Source organism: Hemiscyllium ocellatum, chromosome 3 (assembly GCF_020745735.1).
Source record: "Hemiscyllium ocellatum isolate sHemOce1 chromosome 3, sHemOce1.pat.X.cur, whole genome shotgun sequence".
Classification (NCBI taxonomy): Eukaryota; Metazoa; Chordata; class Chondrichthyes; order Orectolobiformes; family Hemiscylliidae; genus Hemiscyllium; species Hemiscyllium ocellatum.
Genome location: NC_083403.1, coordinates 4966589 through 4985263, shown reverse-complemented (window position 1 = coordinate 4985263; position 18675 = coordinate 4966589). Strand labels below are relative to the sequence as shown.

Sequence of the window (18675 nt, the reverse complement as noted above, 5' to 3'; positions counted from 1 at the left end):
ACAGGAAGGAGCCATTCAGCCCCTCCAAATGTATCCTGTTCATTCAAGGTGTTTGTTCTGAGCAGGTTGAGCTGCTTCTAAACAATGGATCCCAAGAATGTTCAGTGTGCACAGATAAAATTAGGATTAGATGGAAAATAAAACATGCAGATAATAAAGAGAACAAAAAGGTGGCAAGAAACAAATATAAATATCAAAATAAGGCATAGTCTACAAACTTCTCGTTCCAAGTAACATTCGCACCAAATAAGTGCCAGGTAATGAGTATCTCCAACAAGAGAGAATCCAACCGTGAGCTTATTGAATGTCGGAGCAGGATTGAAGGGCTAGATGGCCTACTCCTGCTCCTGTTTCTTATGTTCCTATGTTCAACCATCACCCCTCAACATTTAACGGCATTCCCTTGTTCCATTATTGACATCCTTGGGTTCACCATTGATTAGAATCTGAGCCATGTAAGTAGGAAAATCGACGTTTCGGGAAAAAAAACGCTTCATCAGGAACCATCCTTTTGCCCGAAATGTTGATTTTCCTGCTCCTCGAATGCTGCCTAACCTGCTGTGCTTTTCCAGCACCACTCTAACCTAGACTCTGGTCTCCAGCATCTGCAGTCCTCACTTTCGCCTAACCATGTAAGTACACTACTTAGGTCAGAGGCTATGAATTCTATGATATATAGCTCACCTCCTGACTCCTCAAAGTGTGCCTACAGACTACAAGGCACAAGTCAGGAGTGTGATGGAATTCTCCCCACTCCCTTGATGAATGCAACTCCAACAGCACTCAAGAAGCTTGACACCACCCACTTTTATCTTGGTATATTCATTCATGGGATGTTGGTGTCAGTGGCTAGGCCAGCACTTATTGGCAATCCCTAATTGCCCAGAATGCAGTTAAGAGTCAACCACATTGCTGTAGGTCTGTTGTCAGGTGGAGGCCAGGCCAGGTAAGGATGGCAGATTTCTTTCCACGAAGGACATTAGTGAACTGGAAACTTGGATGGTACTCCATCCAACATTTTCACCATTCACTTCCCTTGCCATTACACGGTGGCAGCAGTGTCTGCCATCAGCTAGGTGAACTGCAATAAATCAGTAAGGCTCCTTAGACAGCAGCTCCCAAACCCATGAGCACTTCCATCCATGAGGAGAAGAGCAGCAGAGGCAGAACACCACAACTGGCAAATTCCCCTTCAAGGCACTCACCATCCTGACTTGGAAATATATCGCTGTTCCTTTAGTATCTCTGGGTCAAAATCCTGGAACTCTCTCTTTAGCAATGTTGTGTATGTTCCTACACACAAAGAACTTCAGTGATCAAGAAGGCAGCTCACTACCACCTTTTCCAGGGCAGTTAGGGATGGGTAACAAATGCTGGGCCAGTCAGTGCAGCTCGTACCTCATAAATGAATAAAAAAACCTACTGAAGAGTTGTTGGTGAAGAACTTGGGTACAGGTGCACAGTGATAAAGACATTACAGGAGATGCTTTCAGGAGAGGTGCACATTCCGGGTGCAAGCTCACTGCTTCCCCTCTGAGCAGCCTGAGCAGCAAATACAATGCTTGTGTTCTTTTACCAGTGTCCCTTCCTACAGTGGGCACATTCGGTGCGTGGGAGCAGCAGGAAATCAATCGAAAGCTTTTGTGGGAAGTAGCAGGTGTGAATTTGCAGTGGGTGGATTCTCTCACAAGTCCCCAGGACGTCAGTGGAACAGCTGCAGAGCTCTTGGCAATGCATGCGTTTCAATATTCTTTCTGACACATGGTTTAGAGAATTCCCTGTAGTTTTAGCATCCTATACAGTCAGTCAGAAACTTTTATTTGTTTTGCTGAAAGCACATTATTTGGGATGGGTTAGACACAGCTAAAGCCACAGAAAATGAATCCATCAAAAAGGTACTGACATCCTTCACCAAGATAAACCAAATATCCATCTGCACTTCTTTTCACAAACTTCCAACCCTCTGTGTGGGAAAAGCAATTAATGAGCCAACCAACTTCAGTTTGACAATAGTTTGCACTGCTGCTTCTGCTTGTGTTCAGCTACGTCAATGAAATGCTGATGTTGTAAATGTTAAAAAAGGAATCCTTGTCCCACTTCTGTGGCTCCTGTTCACTGTGGCTCCTTGTCGCGCTCTCCCAGTGCCTGATGGTTTCTCAGCCTTATATTTTCCAAACTGTGTTGCATTAATCAGGTTTTAATGGACTTACAATTTGGAAGAAAGTGAGATTATTCTCTACTTGGAATCTGTCAGTGTTGCTGCTGCCTTTCCAATGAAAGATTTTTAAATTTGTGTCATCCCAACTCAACCCAATATCTCTGGGACTGCTGTTATTGTGCATATCTATTAGTGTCATAGAATCCCTACAGTATGGAAACAGGCCCTTCAGCCCAAACTGACCCTCTGAAGAGCAACCCACCCAGACCATTTCCCTATCCTATATTTACACCTGACTAATACACCTAACCTACACATCCCTGAACATTATGAGCAATTTAGGGTGGCCAATTCATCTACACAGACACAGGGAGAATGTGCAAACTCCATGCCCAAGGTTGGAAATGAACCCAGGTCCTGGTGCTGTGAAGCAGCAGCACTGACCACTGATCAGTCTCTCTGCAAAACCTGTACACGCTTATTCTTTATACTTCAGTTTCTCTGTAGAATTATAGAATTTTACAATACAGAAGAAGGCCAATCAGTCCACTGTCTGTACCAGCTCCTGAAGGAGCTATCCAGACAGTTCCACTCTCCAGCCCTGTCTCCCTAGCCCCCTAACTTCATCACTTCCAAATATATTTCCAGCTCTCTTTGAAACCTTGCATGGAACCTGCCTCCACCACTCTCCCAGGCAGCACCTCCCAATCCCAACAATTATCTGAGTAAAAAAGGTTTCTCCTCATTTTACTCCAAGAACTTCTGATGACAGTTTTGAAATTGTGACCTGCAGTTACTGACATACCAAATAGTTTAAACAGAATATCCTCTTTATTCTTGTCAATATTGTTCATAATCTTGAACACCTCAATGAGGTCACCTTTTAATCTTCTCTGCTTCAAGGAGAATAAGCCCAATTTCTCTGATCTTCCCTTGTGTCTAAAATTCTCTCATTCCTGGTATCATTCTCGTAAATCTCCTTTGCACTCTTACCAGGACTTTAACGTCATTCCTTAAATAAGGTACCCAGAACTGAACACAATAAACCTAAAGTAGTCTGACCAATGATTTGCAGAGCAGGAGCATCACCTCCTTGCTTTTATATTCAATGCCTCTATTTATAAACCCAATGATCCTATAGACCTTCTTAACAACTGTTTCAGCTTGCCTGGCCACCTTCTGTGAATCATATACTTAAACCCTATGATCCCTCTATTCCTATACTCCCCACAAAGTTATACCATTGACCCTGTATTGTCTCTCCATGTTTCTTCTACCAAAGTTTAATAAAACATTTTCCTGCATTGAATTTCAACTGCAAGATGTCTGTCCATCCTCATAATTCACTATTCTCCCTAGTTCAGTATCATCTGCAAATTTAGAGATTTTGCCCTCAACACCCATCTCCAAATCATTTATATAAATCTGAAAACAACAAAGATCCTAACAAATTTCCCTGGGGAACACTACTTTCAATTCGTCTCCAGTCTGAGAAATTCCATCCAAATTGACCAGGCAAGCCCACCTTCACTGCAGCAGCCATGGGACAGTGCTAGGATTGCCTCCATCAATGCAGAAACCAGCAGGAAGCCAAAACCACCTCCAACACTGCCATCACAAGCCAGCACTGCTGGGCTCACACACCATCACCATAACCAAGCTGTTCAACAAGAGGTAAGTTAAATAAAAGAGAAAGGAAGAAAATAAACTGAGACAAGAAAAGAAAAGAAAAGGTAAAGAAGTGAGAAGAAAAGTAGATAAACTGGATGAGTCCTGGGGTCAAAATCCCTACCCCCACCACCACCTTAGCAGTGGTCTCCTTCTGTGCTGTAACTATTCTGTGGTTCTGAATCCCTCATGTCAAGATCATTAGCAGCATCTCAATCCTCATGAGAGTCAAAAGCAGATCCTTTTTTAAGTGTGACTAGAGGTTTAGAATGACTAAGTGAGTCAGTGACTGAACACCCCCTCGCTGCTAGGGAAGGTGGCACTGTGCTAGTAATGTCACTGGACTATTCAACCAGAATGCTAGTTAAGTGACTTGGGGACGTGTCACAGAAGTGTGTGTAAAGTCTGAGTAATAGCGACCAAGGCAAATATGATCATTTTTAAAATTCATCTGGTTCAGGGAGGAAACTGTCATCTTTACCTAGTCTGGCCGACACATTATTCCAGACCCACAGCAATGTGGCTGACTCTTAACTGCCCTGTGATGAGGGTAGGCCACTCAATTTTAGGTGAGTACCAAAATGAGGAATGGCTTTGCCACTGATGCCAACATCCCTAGTTAGTCTCCAGTGTTACCAAAATCCAGAACAATTCCCCAGTGTTATCCAGCAAGGCACTCAGTTCAAGGGCAGTCAGGGGTAGCAACAACTGTTGGTCTTTCCAGAGATGACAAAGTCGAGCGAGAAAGAGCTCTGTATCGAGGCTGAAACATGTGGTCAGGCTCTGGGACCAAAAGGCAGCCACTGCCCTTGGGACACTGCATTCTTCTTTCATTCATTGATTAAATAACTTCACTAGTCTGCTTTCATACTCTGTTTGCTGAACACCCCTGTCAGACTTGTTTTCTTGCCATTGCTGTCAACACATTGCATTGCTCGGAACATAATCCCAACCTGATCTCCAGGTTAGAATAAACGTACGCAGCATAACCAAGCAGATCAGTTGTTGGTACGGAGCTTCATTTGTCACACTTGGAAGCAGCAAAGCTGTCACTCTGATCATCCACAGCTGTGGTGTACAGCCAGCCACTGCCATTGACTTAATTAAAATCTCATTCCAGCAAAGGTAAGCAGATACTGCTGCACAGATGCTGCCTTCAGAAGGTAGCCCTGCTGTCATTAACTTTGACCTCCTCTTTATATTTCGCCTCCCCTTGTTCCCACCTCCTCTCTGTACAGATGATGGGGAAATTGTTCTCCGGAATGGCTCAGTCTGGAGCATGGTTCTGCTTTGATGAGTTTAATCGGATTGACGTGGAAGTGCTGTCTGTGACCGCCTCACAAATCCTCACCATTAAGGCAGCCAAAGACAGTGAAGCTATGAGGTGAGCGCATCAATGCAGCTAAAATATTCATCATTTTGTATATAACCTCATGCTGGCAGGGGCTTAAGTACATCCATAACAACAGCGAAGTACATTTAGATAGCACCTATAACACTGAAACATCCCAAGGTCCTTTAAAAAGCCATTATCAAACAAAAATGTGACAGCAAGCCACATAAGGAGATATTCGGACAGGTGATCAAAGGTGTTCTCAAAGAGTAGGCTTTAACGAGTGTCACGGACAAGGTGAGAGGTGGAGAGGTAAAAATCTCAAAATATAGTACACAGGCAATAGAAGGTGTGTCTGCCAATGGGAGTGCTGGATATATGTGAGAAACTGGAGTGGCAGGAATGCAGTTACTTGAAGAGTGATCTGTCTGAAGGAAGTTGCTGACATAGAGAGGGGCAAAGTGATGGAGGGATTTCTTAATAGAGGTGAGACTTTTCGAATGCAGGTGTTGTTGAAGTGGCACCTCGGAGCGGCATAGTGGCTCAGTGGTCAGCACTGCTGCCTCACAGCGTCAGGGACCTGGGTTCGATTCGGACAACCGTCTGTGTAGAGTTTGCACATTCTCCCCGTGTCTGCATGGGTCTCCTCCCACATTCAAAAGATGTGCAGGTCAGGTGAATTGGTCATGCTAAATTGCCCATAGTGATAGGTGCATTAGTCAGAGGGAAATATGGGAATGGGTCAGGGTGGGTTACTGTTCGGAGGGCCGATGTGGACTTGTTGGGCCAAAGGATCTGTTTCCACACTGTAGGGAATCTAATCTAGTGAAGGTCAGAAAGCACAAAAGTAAAGGGTTAAATAGGGCTCGTTATGGGTTGGATTTCCAGAAGCAGACTCAAAGTTGAGTTTGTGTTAGTAGAAGATAGAGAGCTCTAGTCTGGAGGTAACAAAGGCATCTTCCTTAAGCTAGCCACTGCGGTAGATAAAGTGGTTAAGAGGACATAGGGAATACTCATCTTTCTAAGCCAAGACATAAGAGTGGGGAGGTGATGCTGGATCTGTATAAAGTGTCAGTTAGGCCACAGCGAGAGGATTGCGTAGTTCTGGCATCCACATTCTAGGAGGAACATGATAGTACTGGAGAGAGGGCAGGGGGAGATTTACCAGGACGTTGTCTGGACTGGAGAGTTCCAGCTATGAAGAGAGATTGCACAGACTGGACGCGTATTCCTTGGAGCAGAGGAGACTGAGGCGACATGATGGAGTTGTATATGATTATGGAGTTGTATGGACATGATGGAGTTGTATATGATTATGGAGTTGTATGGACATGATGGAGTTGTATATGATTATGGAGTTGTATGGACATGATGGAGTTGTATATGATTATGGAGTTGTATGGACATGATGGAATTGTATATGATTATGTGGGATATACACAGAGTAGACAGAAAAAAAACTCCCTTTGATGGAGAACTCAGTGATGGGAAGAATAGATTTAAGCTATGAGGTAGGAAGTTTAGATGGGATGTGAGAATTTCTTTTTCACCCAGAGGATTGTGGGAATCTGGAACTCACTGCATGTAGAGTTGGTAGAGACAGAAACCCACAGATCATTGAAGTGGTAGATAGGACAGTGAAGAAGGCATTGGGTTGCTTTCCTTTATTGGTCAGAGTATTGAGTACAGGAGTTGGGAGGTCATGTTGCGGCTGTACAGGATATTGGTTAGGCCACCATTGGAATATTACATGCAATTCTGGTTTCCTTCCTATGGGGAGGATGTTTTGAAACTTGAAAGGGTTCAGAAAAGGTTTACAAGGATGTTTCCAGGGTTGGAGGATTTGAGCTATAGGGAGAGGCTGAACAGGCTGGGGCTGTTTTCCCTGGAGTGTCAGAGGCTGAGGAGTGACCTTACAGAGATTTATAAAATCATGAGGAGCATGGATAGAATAAATAGACAAAGTCTTTTCCCTGGCTTAGGGGAGTCCAAAACTAGAGGGCATAGGTTTAGGATGAGAGGGGAAAGACATAAAAGAGACCTTAGCGGCAATTTTTTGACACAGAAGGTGTATGGAATGAGCTGCCAGAGGATGTGGTGGAGGCTGGTACAATTACAGCATTTAAAAGGCATCTGGATGGTTATATGAATAGGAAGGGTTTAGAGGGAGATGGGCTGGATGGTGGCATATGGGACTAGATTAGGTTAGGATATCTAGTCGGCATGGACAAGTTGGATTGAAGGGTCTGTTTCCATGCTGTACTTCTCTATGACTCTATGACTAAGTATTTAAAATGTGCTGCCAAGACATACAAGGCTATGTGCCAAGTGTTCAAAAACGGAATGAAAGTAATTAGGTTGTTTTTAAAATATTTTTATTGAAAAATTTTTCTTTTCAAAATTTGAAAGTTACTAAAATGTGAAAATATAGCATCATAACATCAAAAGCAATAAACAATATGACAACAACTATACCACTCTACAAAAGTAATCAAAACTACATTTATTACAAATCAATAAATAAATAAATAACACTGCTCAGTGCAACAAGACCCCATAGCTCTCAACTTTCAAGAGCGTCAAGTATTAAACCCACATTTGTTCAAAATTCTTCCTCTCATGGCCTTAGGTTTATCAGACCAAACCATCATCGCTAGGCAAAAGCCCTAATCAAAATGACAGACAGATCTGCTTCCAAGTAATTCAAAAAGGGCTGCCACATCTTGCAAAAGCTGTTTGTTTTCTGGTGCACCGTATTTGTAAGGAAGTCTCAAGGAATGTGTTCCATAATTAACTTTTGCCATTCTGACAGAGCCGGTGGGGTTGTCAGACACCCAGCACATCAGAATGTTGTTCCTCGCACAAAACGTGAGAATGCTAAAAAGCTTTTTTGCCTGTACATCTAATGGAGATAAACTTGGCAGACTCAGGAGCAAAGAGACTGGGCCCACCTTGACTTCGGTCCCCAAGACCCTCTCTATTACTCCTGCCATAGCGCTCCAATATGCACGGAGCTTGTGGCAGGGCCACAGACAATGAGAGAGGGTACCTGTGTTTATTTTACACTTGGGGCACATTGAAGATGCACACAAGACGATCTGGGGCCAGAAGGGCCCAATGAAGAATCTTTAACTGCATAGCATGGGTCCTATTGCATATCGAAATCCTCCTCATATTCTTACAGATGGCCTCCCATATTTCCAAAATGATCTCAACTCCTAACTCTCTCTCCCAAGCCTCACATAGACCTGTGATGTTACCCAAGGAACCTTCCCACAATTAATGAGAGAGAGTACTCATGAGCAAGTGCCTCTCAGCCTGGAGCACCCTCTTTTCAGTATCAGATCGATAACACTCAGTCAGAAGTGTTTCAGATAAAATCTCTAATCTGAAAGAAATGGAAGAGGTCCCTACTTGACAATCCATATTTCTGAGTTATTTGATCAAATGGAGTCAACTTTTCACCCTCAAACAGATCATCTAAACAAGAGATTCCCCTGTCCACCCAAAGTTTAAACCCGGGATCCATTGTCTCTGCCCAGAAATCTGGCATGCCAACTATGGGAGTAAGAAATGATGTTTTAGACATTTTGGATTACAACAATGTTGCACAACTGTCCTCATTTTGTCTAAAAACAACAGGACACTTCATCTGGTCGGCGCCGAGTCCCCACAGGCCCAGTAAAGATAGGAGTGAGCTCAGTTGATATCTTCTAATGTCCAGGATGCCCATTTCACCATCCCTGGTGCAATTGCAGTTTCGCGAGTTTAATAAGGGCCGCTTATAACACCAAATAAAAAACTAAACAGGCCATTCAATTGCTGAAATGTTTGCCTAGGAAAGAGCAAAGCGAGCATCTCAAAGGATACAATAAGCAAGGAAGAACATTCATTTTGAAAAGTGCGACCCGACCCAACCATGATATTGAAAGGGTCCCCCCCATCTTTGAAGGTCTTGTTTAATCTTGTCAAACAAATGAACAAACTTAGCCTTGAATAACTAATCAAAGGTAGGGGGAGCAGAGAGGTCCAAGTAAAGAAAACCTCCCTGTGCCCACTTAAAGAGGAGCCCACCTTCCACACCAGGTATTCCCCTAAGACCCTCCATAGGCATAGCTTCCCACTTTTAAAAATTGATCTTTAATCTGAGAAAAAAACCAAGTGAATTAATACACGGAATCAAACAGGGCACTGAGACCGCTGGGTTCAAGAGAAAAAAATGAACATCATCTGCATGTAGAGTAATTTTATGCACCTTCGACCCACCTTAGGGGCAACTATATTAGGGTCCTCATGAGCACTTTCATTCTTTCAAATAGAGAAAAAAATGGGTGGCACGGTGGCACAGTGGTTAGCACTGCTACCTCACAGCGCCAGAGACCTGGGTTCAATTCCCGCCTCAGGCGACTGACTGTGTGGAGTTTGCACATTCTCCCCGTGTCTGTGTGGGTTTCCTCCGGGTGCTCCGGTTTCCTCCCACAGTCCATAAATGTGCAGGTTAGGTGAATTGGCCATGCTAAATTGCCCGTAGTGTTAGGTGAAGGGGTAGATCTAGGGGAATGGGTCTGGGTGGGTGTGCTTTGGCGGGTCGGTGTAGACTTGTTGGGCTGAAGGGCCTGTTTCCACACTGTAAGTAATCTAATCTCTAATCTCACGAATGGCCTCCGTCAATAGCTCAGTCACCAATGTGAAAAGCAAAGGTGCCAACTGCCCCTACCAATGTTAAAATGATCAAGACTTATACCAAACCATCACCAGAGGATCACTATAAAGGACCCTTACCCATCTAGTAAACACTCCCCCAGGCCAAACCACGCCAGGCTATAAAACAATACGGCTATTCCACTCCATCAAATGCCTTCTCCACATCCAAAGAGAACATCAACCCTTGAACTGATCACTGCTGGCACACTTGAATCATATTAAACAACCTCCTAACATTATTAGAGGACTTGTGACCTTTTATAAAGCCTGTCTGATCTTCTTTAACAATAGAGGGCAACACCCCATCCAACCTCAATGCCAAAGTCTTAGACAAAATTTTAAAATCAGAATTTAAGAGCGAGCTAGGTCTGGAAGAAGTACAGACCTTCCCTTTCTTGAGGATAAGAGAGACATTAGCCTCTCTCAAGGATGGCAGGAGGCTATCACGACTATTTGAATAGTTAAACATGTCTAGCCTCGACCCTGACAGTATATTTACAAATTCTTTATAAAACTCACTGGCAAGGCCATCAGATCTGGATACCTTTCCACACCATCTCACTGCCTCCTGTATCCCTTATGCTGTTAAAGGAGAACTAAGGAGAGTCACCTGCTCACCAGACACCCCGGGAAGATCCAAGTTCCTAAATAAAGACTCCATTTTATCCCATCTATCCTCACAACATTCAGACTAATACAGTTCACAATAGGACCTTCAAAATGCCACATTGACCTTTTTAGCGTTACAAGTAAGAGTCCCATTCCCTTTCCTAATCGAAACAATTCATTGGGGGGCATTCTTCTTCAAAGCAGATAAACCAGATATTTCACTGCCTATCACCATGCTCAAACAACCTTTGCTTCACAAAGGGAAGTTCCTTCAAGGATTGTATGCTTAAGCATGGCGTTTAAGGCAGATCGAAGGGCTACGATCTGCTGCAGCTCAGTCACTAACGGTTTACTGTAATATGCCATCTCAGCTGCATTTAATCGGGCCTCGAGCAGACACTGCTGCTCTTCCTTCCATTGCTTCTGACTGACCGAGTCTGAGATAATTATCCATCTAGCATAGGCCTTAGCAGTCTCCCAAAGAATGGACAGATTACGAGCTGTCATCTCTGGCCAAAAATGCTTCAAATTCCCTAGAAATGTACTCAACGACCTTACTGTCCTTGAGGATGAAGGGATCCATTTCGCCAGTACCGTGAGCTCATTGCATTACCCTTAATCTCAGCCACTAAATATACTGCTGTGTGATCAGGATGGCAATGTTCCCAACTGAACAAGGTACCACTGGAAGCGCTGTGAGAGTTAGGAAAAAAAATCATGGCACTTGTGAGGATTGGAAAAGAACATAAAGTTCCTGCCTGTAGGGTGGGGACATCTCCAAACGCCTACCAACCCCAGTTCCCCACATGGGTCACCCAACAGTTTAGATTGTGGAGAAAGCTTTGGGCATTCTATCCAGCACAGGATCCATAAGGCAATTAAACCCCCCCCCCCACTCCCCCATAATAATATTCCATGATGCATAGGCCATCAGCTTAGTGCATCAGTCAGAAATTTAAGGGATTGGGCATTCAAAATACCATGTTCCTCGCTATGTATTAGGGCCTTAAAACTATCAAACCAACCACATTCATCTTTTAATTTGTTAATGGAAGATTCTTCCGGACGAGTATAGCCACCCCGTGCTCTTAATGTTTAAAGACGAGAGAAACACCTGATCAAACCCGTCCTGCTGTAACTTCAAGTGTTCCTTGTCATTAAGATGAGTCTCCTGCAATTGGGCAACATCCACTTTTTCCTTTTTGAGGCTCAGCAACACCTTTTTCCTTTGAACTGGCGAATATTTCAGGTGCACGTTTAAGAACACTGCTCGTTTGACCTGCCGAGAGGAAGAATTCAACTTACAGCACACTGAGCATATACAAAAGAAGACTCACGGAGTCAATTTATAAAAAACCAAAACGCCAAACTAACTACAAAACACAAAAGGGACTTAATGGGGGACTCTACCCTCTGTACACCTCTCACACGCATCCCCATTCCCCTGTCCAGCTCAAGCCGAACCCCAGACCCAAGCAACAGAAGGAAAAGACAAAATAGTGAGCACTCTGCCCACCCCTAACTATATACCAACACCATTCCTAATCGGAGAGGAAAAAAAACACACCAACAGCAGCTTCTTTAAGAAAAGGGTAACACAGGGATGAAAATGGAATAGTAAAGTTTAGATGGGCTTCAGATTGGTTCCAAAGGTCAGCACAACCTCGAGGGCTGAGGGGCCTGTACTGCGCTGTAATGTATGTTCTATTACAAGAAACATAGCAAGAGAGAAAACAAACAAACGTTATTGTCCATGTCTATGAATCCATCCAAATTATTTTAAAGTGGCCAAGAAAGTTTTCACTTGCTTTGAGAAGTCACATGACCGCGCCATCTCCTCGTGAGTAATACGAACCACAACTGGGTTTCATCTCATCGAATGTTGAATACCAAGGTCCCTTAATTTTCTCTTGACCTAATCAAACTATTTGCTTTCATGGATCACCACCGCAGAAAAGTCTTGGAAAAACATTATTTTAGTTCCCTGATAAATCAGGGCCTGTGGACCTTTCCCCATCTTTCTGGAAGATTCCAGGACTCTCCGCTTGTCCCTGTAGCTTTGAAATCAGGACTGGGTGGGGGCACCGATCCAGACCGGATCTTCGCACTGCAACACGGTGAGCTCTGTCAACCTTCACCAATCTGCCTCAGCATCCCAGCCAAGAAACCTGCTAGCTGCCCACCTCCACTCCCTCGGGCAGCCCAACGCCCTGGATATTTTTCCTCCTGTTCATCGACCTCTTCAGTCAAGACCTGAACCTGTTTCTCGAGGACCAGGATCCATCCCACTGAGGACTCGACCTTGGTCTCTGACGCTGCAGTCCACTGCTCGACCTCTTCAACTTGCTTCCCAAGCCCTTCCAACATGTTCTCATGCTTTTGTAGCTGAGTACGATTGTCTTCCTTCAACTCCTTGATCATCCCTCGGATCGCCACGAGTTCTTCAGCAATATTCTGCTGTGCAGGTACCTCTTTCCCTGCTGCCGAGCGAGCTGCAGCTGTATCCACAGTCGCAGTCACAGGCCCATCCACTGCCTTCGGTGAGGGTCCTGTGTGTTGGGGCTTGGCTGGCTGCTTACCTCTCATCATCCTCGTTCGCTCAAAAAGAATTCACAGTAGAACCCCGACTATCCGAACATCAACCATCCAAATCCCAGACCATCCGAACAAGATGCACCAGGCCCTGCAAAAATGGCACCAGGCAACCCAGCATTCAGTTCTCAGTGAAACGGCATTATGGTATGCATTACCAGATAACCGAGAAATGCTTGAACAACTGGCACTCATAGATTACCGCTTGTTTCCGGCCACCTGAATGATTAATCATCCAAATAAAATACTCCCTGCTCATCTCAGTCGGATGGTTTCACAACGGTTTCACATCAAATTTCTCCAAAAAAAGGTGAGGTAGTGGGGGATAAAAATATCACTACTGCTGGGCTGGGGTGCAGAGCTCAGCAAGGCAGATCAGATCAGATCACTGCCATCTTGGATCCCCCCCCCCCCCGTTAGGTTGTCTTTGACCAGCACAGACGTGATGGGCTGAAGGACCTTCTTCTGCACTGTTGACGTCTATGACTCTAGGAACTCTATTAAACAGTATTAAAAGTCCGTCAATTTTAAGATTCCTATTAAATGTATCTCAGGATTCTCATTAGAAATTATGTTAACCTCAGCATCTTTTAAAAAATGCAAAAGTTATATCATAGTTCTTGTTCTTGTAAAACAGTACTAAAATTATAGCATGCTCGGTGTTTTTATTAATTGGTAATACAATTGTAACATGTTTGTTAGCAATGCTAATAGTTTATTATCATCATGGGTTTTATTACCAGTGCAGCTGAATACCTGAAAGTCCCACTGGATATTTGAACGTCAGAGTAGGTCAAAGCAGCAGTGTTTGCCTGAGCATAAATATGGCTTGTGGATGTTTTAATACCAACACACAATGTGTTAATTTTACACCTGGGAAGAAAAATCTGGATTTAGTTTCCTAAATCACTTTCTAAGACCGGCAAGCAAGGATTTATTTATTAAGACATGACTTTAAAATGTTCATATTTGCAGGGTTCAACTTTATATCAACTTGCCAGCAGTCATTTCCAATATGAGAGCATAGTTAAGGCAATTTACATGCTCTTGTGTCTCAGAGTCTTCGAGTACCCAACTGTGATCTTATGCCCATGTTTATTTGAGTGCCCAAACATGTTTGAGCACAAAACTGTGTTCTTGCATCGGACTATTTTTGAGCACCCTAGCAAGTTCAGTGCTCAACTGTGACTGAGCACCTGAGTGTGTTCTCTCATCAGTTAGGACCAAGGTTGGAGCTGATGCTTTCCTCAAGGAAGTGGTGACACACCTTAGATCAGATAATACAAATTTGATCATGGATAGGTGGGTGTGATGTTAGGTGAGGCAGTTACATGGGTCCTTGAGCTCTGAAATTATCTGGGAATTACAAGGTTCTTGCAAGCTGCACGGACATTGAAGTCTGCAGGGAGGATGAGCAAACTGACCACGGTACGGTGACACTGGGAGCATTAGAGTATGGGGAGGAAATAGGAATGTCATGGTGATAATGGACAGTATAACTAGGGAGAGAAATACTCTTCTCTGAGCAGGAACCCTGAAGGCAGTTGCCAAAACCGAAATTGCTGGAGAAACTCAACAGGTTTGGCAACATCTGCGGAAAGAAAGCAGAGTTAACATTTCGGATCCAATGACCCTTCATCAGAACCTGAAGGCTGTGTTACCTGCACAGTGCTAGGGTTAAGGACATGTCCTCAGAGACAGCATCCAAATTAAGCAAGTAATAGGGAAGGCAAATGAACTGTTGGCATTATTTCAACACAACTGGAGTATAAAAATAGAAGGGTCTTGCTAAAACCACACAAAGCACTAGTCAGACCACAGCTGGAATGTTTTTAAATAATTTTGGTCCCCTAATCTAAGGACAGCTTGAACTGTCATTGGAAGCAATCCATAGAAAATTCAGAAGGGCTGATACCAGGTACAGAGTGATTTTTTTATAAGGAAAGATTGGAAATGTTAGGCATGTACTTATTGAAGTTTAGAAGAATGAATGAAACTTTATTAAAACATATAGACTCAACATGGTCGATGTGGAGCTTGTGGGAAAATCTAGGATCGGAGGGTGTTATCTCAGAGTAAGAAGCTCCATTGAAAATAGAGATGAGGAGGAATTTCTTTTTTCAGAGGCAGTGAATCTGTTCACTTCTTTACCAGAGGATTATTGATGCTGACCCACTAAGTGTATAAACAGTATACATCTGAGAGAGATAGATTTCTAATCCTTAACGGAATCAAGGGTTTGGGGATAAGGTGAGAAAGTTAATTTGATTATTATCAGATCAACAATGATGTTATTGAATGTCTGAGCAGAATTTATGGCCGATAGCCTACTTTTACTCCCATGTCTTATGGCCTTATGGAGTGCACTACCTTATGAACACACAATTAGAAGCTCTGTCTCTCTCTTATTCAGCCTTTCAAAAATAAAAGTGCCTGGTGATAAACTACAAGAAACATACATTTAGCAAGAGTGCAAGAATATCTACTAATGTCATTACTGCTGAACAAAGAAAGTAATTAAACAACAGTGGTCAGAGGTTAAAGCTTAGTATCTCAAGGACTGGAAGGATGTTTTGAACTGCCAATCTAAATCTTCCTTTTTTGTAGAGAAACTGCTTAAGTTTCATACCTCTATGTGTGATGTCACATTTCATAATTTTTCTCAGGGTTAACAGTTGATAAAATTCCTTCCTTTTACCCCTGAAAGCCTTGTAATTGGCTCCTCAGTTTTGACTAAGGTTATGCTTTAGTTGAAATGGAATGTAGCTGTGTACTAAAAATAATTTATAATCTTCATTGCAGCGAATCAGAATTTAACAAGAAGGGAGCTGATTCACCCCTTCTCAGTTGATTGGAACAGAATGGAGAATAATGTTAAAAAGGCAGAATATAGGCAGTAAGTCTGAATGCAGGAAGCATTCACATAGCGGTGAATGATTTGAAGGCACAAGTTGATGTAAATGGGTATAAGTTCACTACTATTACAGGTACATGGCTAACATTTGGAACTAAATATAGTAATGATAGACTTAAAGGAAAAGGGGGTTAGGTAGCACCCTTAATAAGAAACTAGACCACTGCATTAGTAAGAGCAGATCTGAGATCAAAGGATCATAATGGAGAATAACTTTAGATGAGGCTAAGAAATCAAAAAGATGAACAAACATTGATGGGAATTATTTATGAGTCTCCAAGTAGAAGTAGTAATGGTGGGCTCTGTATAAGTCGGGAAATTAAAAATGTATGTAATGCACTGATAATGACAATTTAAATTTATATTTGGACTGGGTAAACTCTTCAGCACTAATTCTGTGGAGGTTGAATTACTGAACTGTGCATGAGATGGCTTTCTGGGATATTATTTTGAGAAAACAAAAAAGGGTGAGGCTCTTTTGGCTTTAGCACAATGCAGTGTGAAAGGTCTAATTAATAACCTTGCTGTAAAGGACTCTCTGGGAAATGGTGATCATCATATCAGAGAATTTGACATTAATTTGAGTGTGATATAGATTATTCTGAAACCTCGGTCTTAAACAGGCACAAAGGAAACTGTGAAGGAATGAGAAGTGTGTTGGCTGTAGTGGATTGGGAAATTGCACAAAAGATTTAATGGCAGTCAGAAAATTGCTGGTATTTAGTGAAATACTACAGGGTCTGCCATAGATATACATTCCTTGAAGGTACAAACACCCAAAGAAAAAGGGTGAATTCTAATGAAAGAAGTTAAAGCCTGCATGAGATCAAAGGATGTAGTTTATAAAGAAGTGGTAAGCCTGAGGAGGATTGGGAGAAATTTAGAACCCAGCCAAGGAGATCTAAGAAACTGATAGAGGAAGGGTAAAGAGTCATAGAATTATAGAGTCATATAGCGTAGAAATAGGCCCTGTCTATACCAACCAACAAATACCAAACTACTCAAATCTACATTAAGAGAATATGAGTGCAAACTCTGGAGAAATGTGAAGGTACACTTAAAATTTTATTTAAGTATGTGTAATGGAAGAGATCAGCTTGGACAAATGTGGGTCTTTGACTAGTGGAGACAGGAGGGAAATGGCAAAGAAACTAAGTAATTACTTTTAAAATAAATTACAGAAAACATCCCAGAAAACTAGGCATCAACTTGTGAAATGGAGGAAATGAAAGAAAATAATGTTAGTAAAGAAGTAGCACTTGAAAAATGAACTGGCGTGAAGGTTGGAAATGCTCTGGACCAGATCATCTACACATCAGAGCGTTGAAGGAGGCCACTATAGAGATGTTGGATGCATTGGTAGTTTTCTTTCAAAATTCTACAGACTTTGGAAAGGTTCTTTTAAATTGGAAAGTAACAAACAAAGGGCTGCTCTTCAAGAATACTCATCCTGTTCAGAGGTGTTATGACGTACTTCCCGGACAAGTGAGACTTGAGCTCAGAGTTAGGGATACCACCTTGTGCCACAAGACCCTAGGTCAGGGATGTCATGTCTGACCCCAGCAGGACTGCAAGCTAGACTCCTCAATTCTCCACCCATGACTGTGTGATGACATCAGTTTAGGTGGAGCTGAATGCACTCTCCAATATAAATCCTTTCAGAATCAGTATCCGGTACAATGGTCCGAGCAGTCAAATTAAATTCCTACCACTGCCTGCCATGCTGTGTCAGCATGCTAGCTCACTAAACTGTCAGAGCAGCTGTTCATGATAAAGATTGTTGTCACCATCATGTTGGGGAAGAAGGCGGCATATGTAAAGATGAGGCGTGAAGGTTCAGTAGGGGCGATTGAGAGTTATAAGGTAGCCAGGAAGGAGCTAAAGAGGGAGCTAAGAAAAGCGAGAAGGGGACATGAAAAGTCTTTAGCTGGTAGGATTAGGGAAAACCCAAAGGCTTTCTATAGGTATGTCAAGAATAAAAGGATGACTAGGGTAGGTATCGGTCCAGTCAAGGATAGTAGTGGGAAGTTGTGTGTGGAGGCGGAGGAGATTGGAGAGACATTAAATCAGTACTTTTCATCAGTATTCACTCAGGAACAGGACACTGTTGCTGATGTGAATATGGAATCACAAATAATTAGAATGGATGCCCTGGAAATATGCAGGGAAGAGGTTTTGGGAATATTGGAAAGGATGAATATAGATAAGTCTCCTGGGCCTGATGGCATTTACCCCAGGATCCTATGGGAAGCTAGGGAGGAGATAGCAGAGCCATTGGCCTGGATTTTTATGTCGTCATTGTCAACGGGAATAGTACCAGAGACTGGAGGATAGCGAATGTGGTCCCATTGTTCAAGAAAGGGAGTAGGGATAGCCCTAGTAACTATAGGCCAGTGAGTCTGACTTCAGTGGTGGGCAAAGTCTTAGAGAGAATGGTAAGGGATAAGATTTATGAACATCTGGGTAGGAATAACGTGATCAGGGATAGCCAGCATGGTTTTGTGAAGGGCAGGTCGTGCCTCACAAACCTTATTGAGTTCTTTGAGAAGGTGACTAAGGAAGTGGATGAGGGTAAAGCAGTAGATGTTGTGTATATGGATTTTAGTAAGGCGTTCGATAAGGTTCCCCATGGTAGGCTAATGCTAAAACTTCGGAGGTATGGCATTGAGGATACATTAGAGGTTTGGATTAGGAATT

General features: G+C 42.9%; 1 protein-coding gene across 1 annotated transcript in view; it reads left to right on the top strand.

Moving 5' to 3' along the window:
• LOC132832876 (dynein axonemal heavy chain 6-like) overlaps positions 1 to 18675 on the top strand; it is a 670564-nt gene that overhangs the window by 184532 nt on the left and 467357 nt on the right. The window contains exon 27 of the mRNA XM_060851082.1: positions 5065 to 5210. Within this exon, the coding sequence (XP_060707065.1) occupies positions 5065 to 5210 (146 nt within the window). The remainder of the gene's footprint in view (positions 1 to 5064; positions 5211 to 18675) is intronic.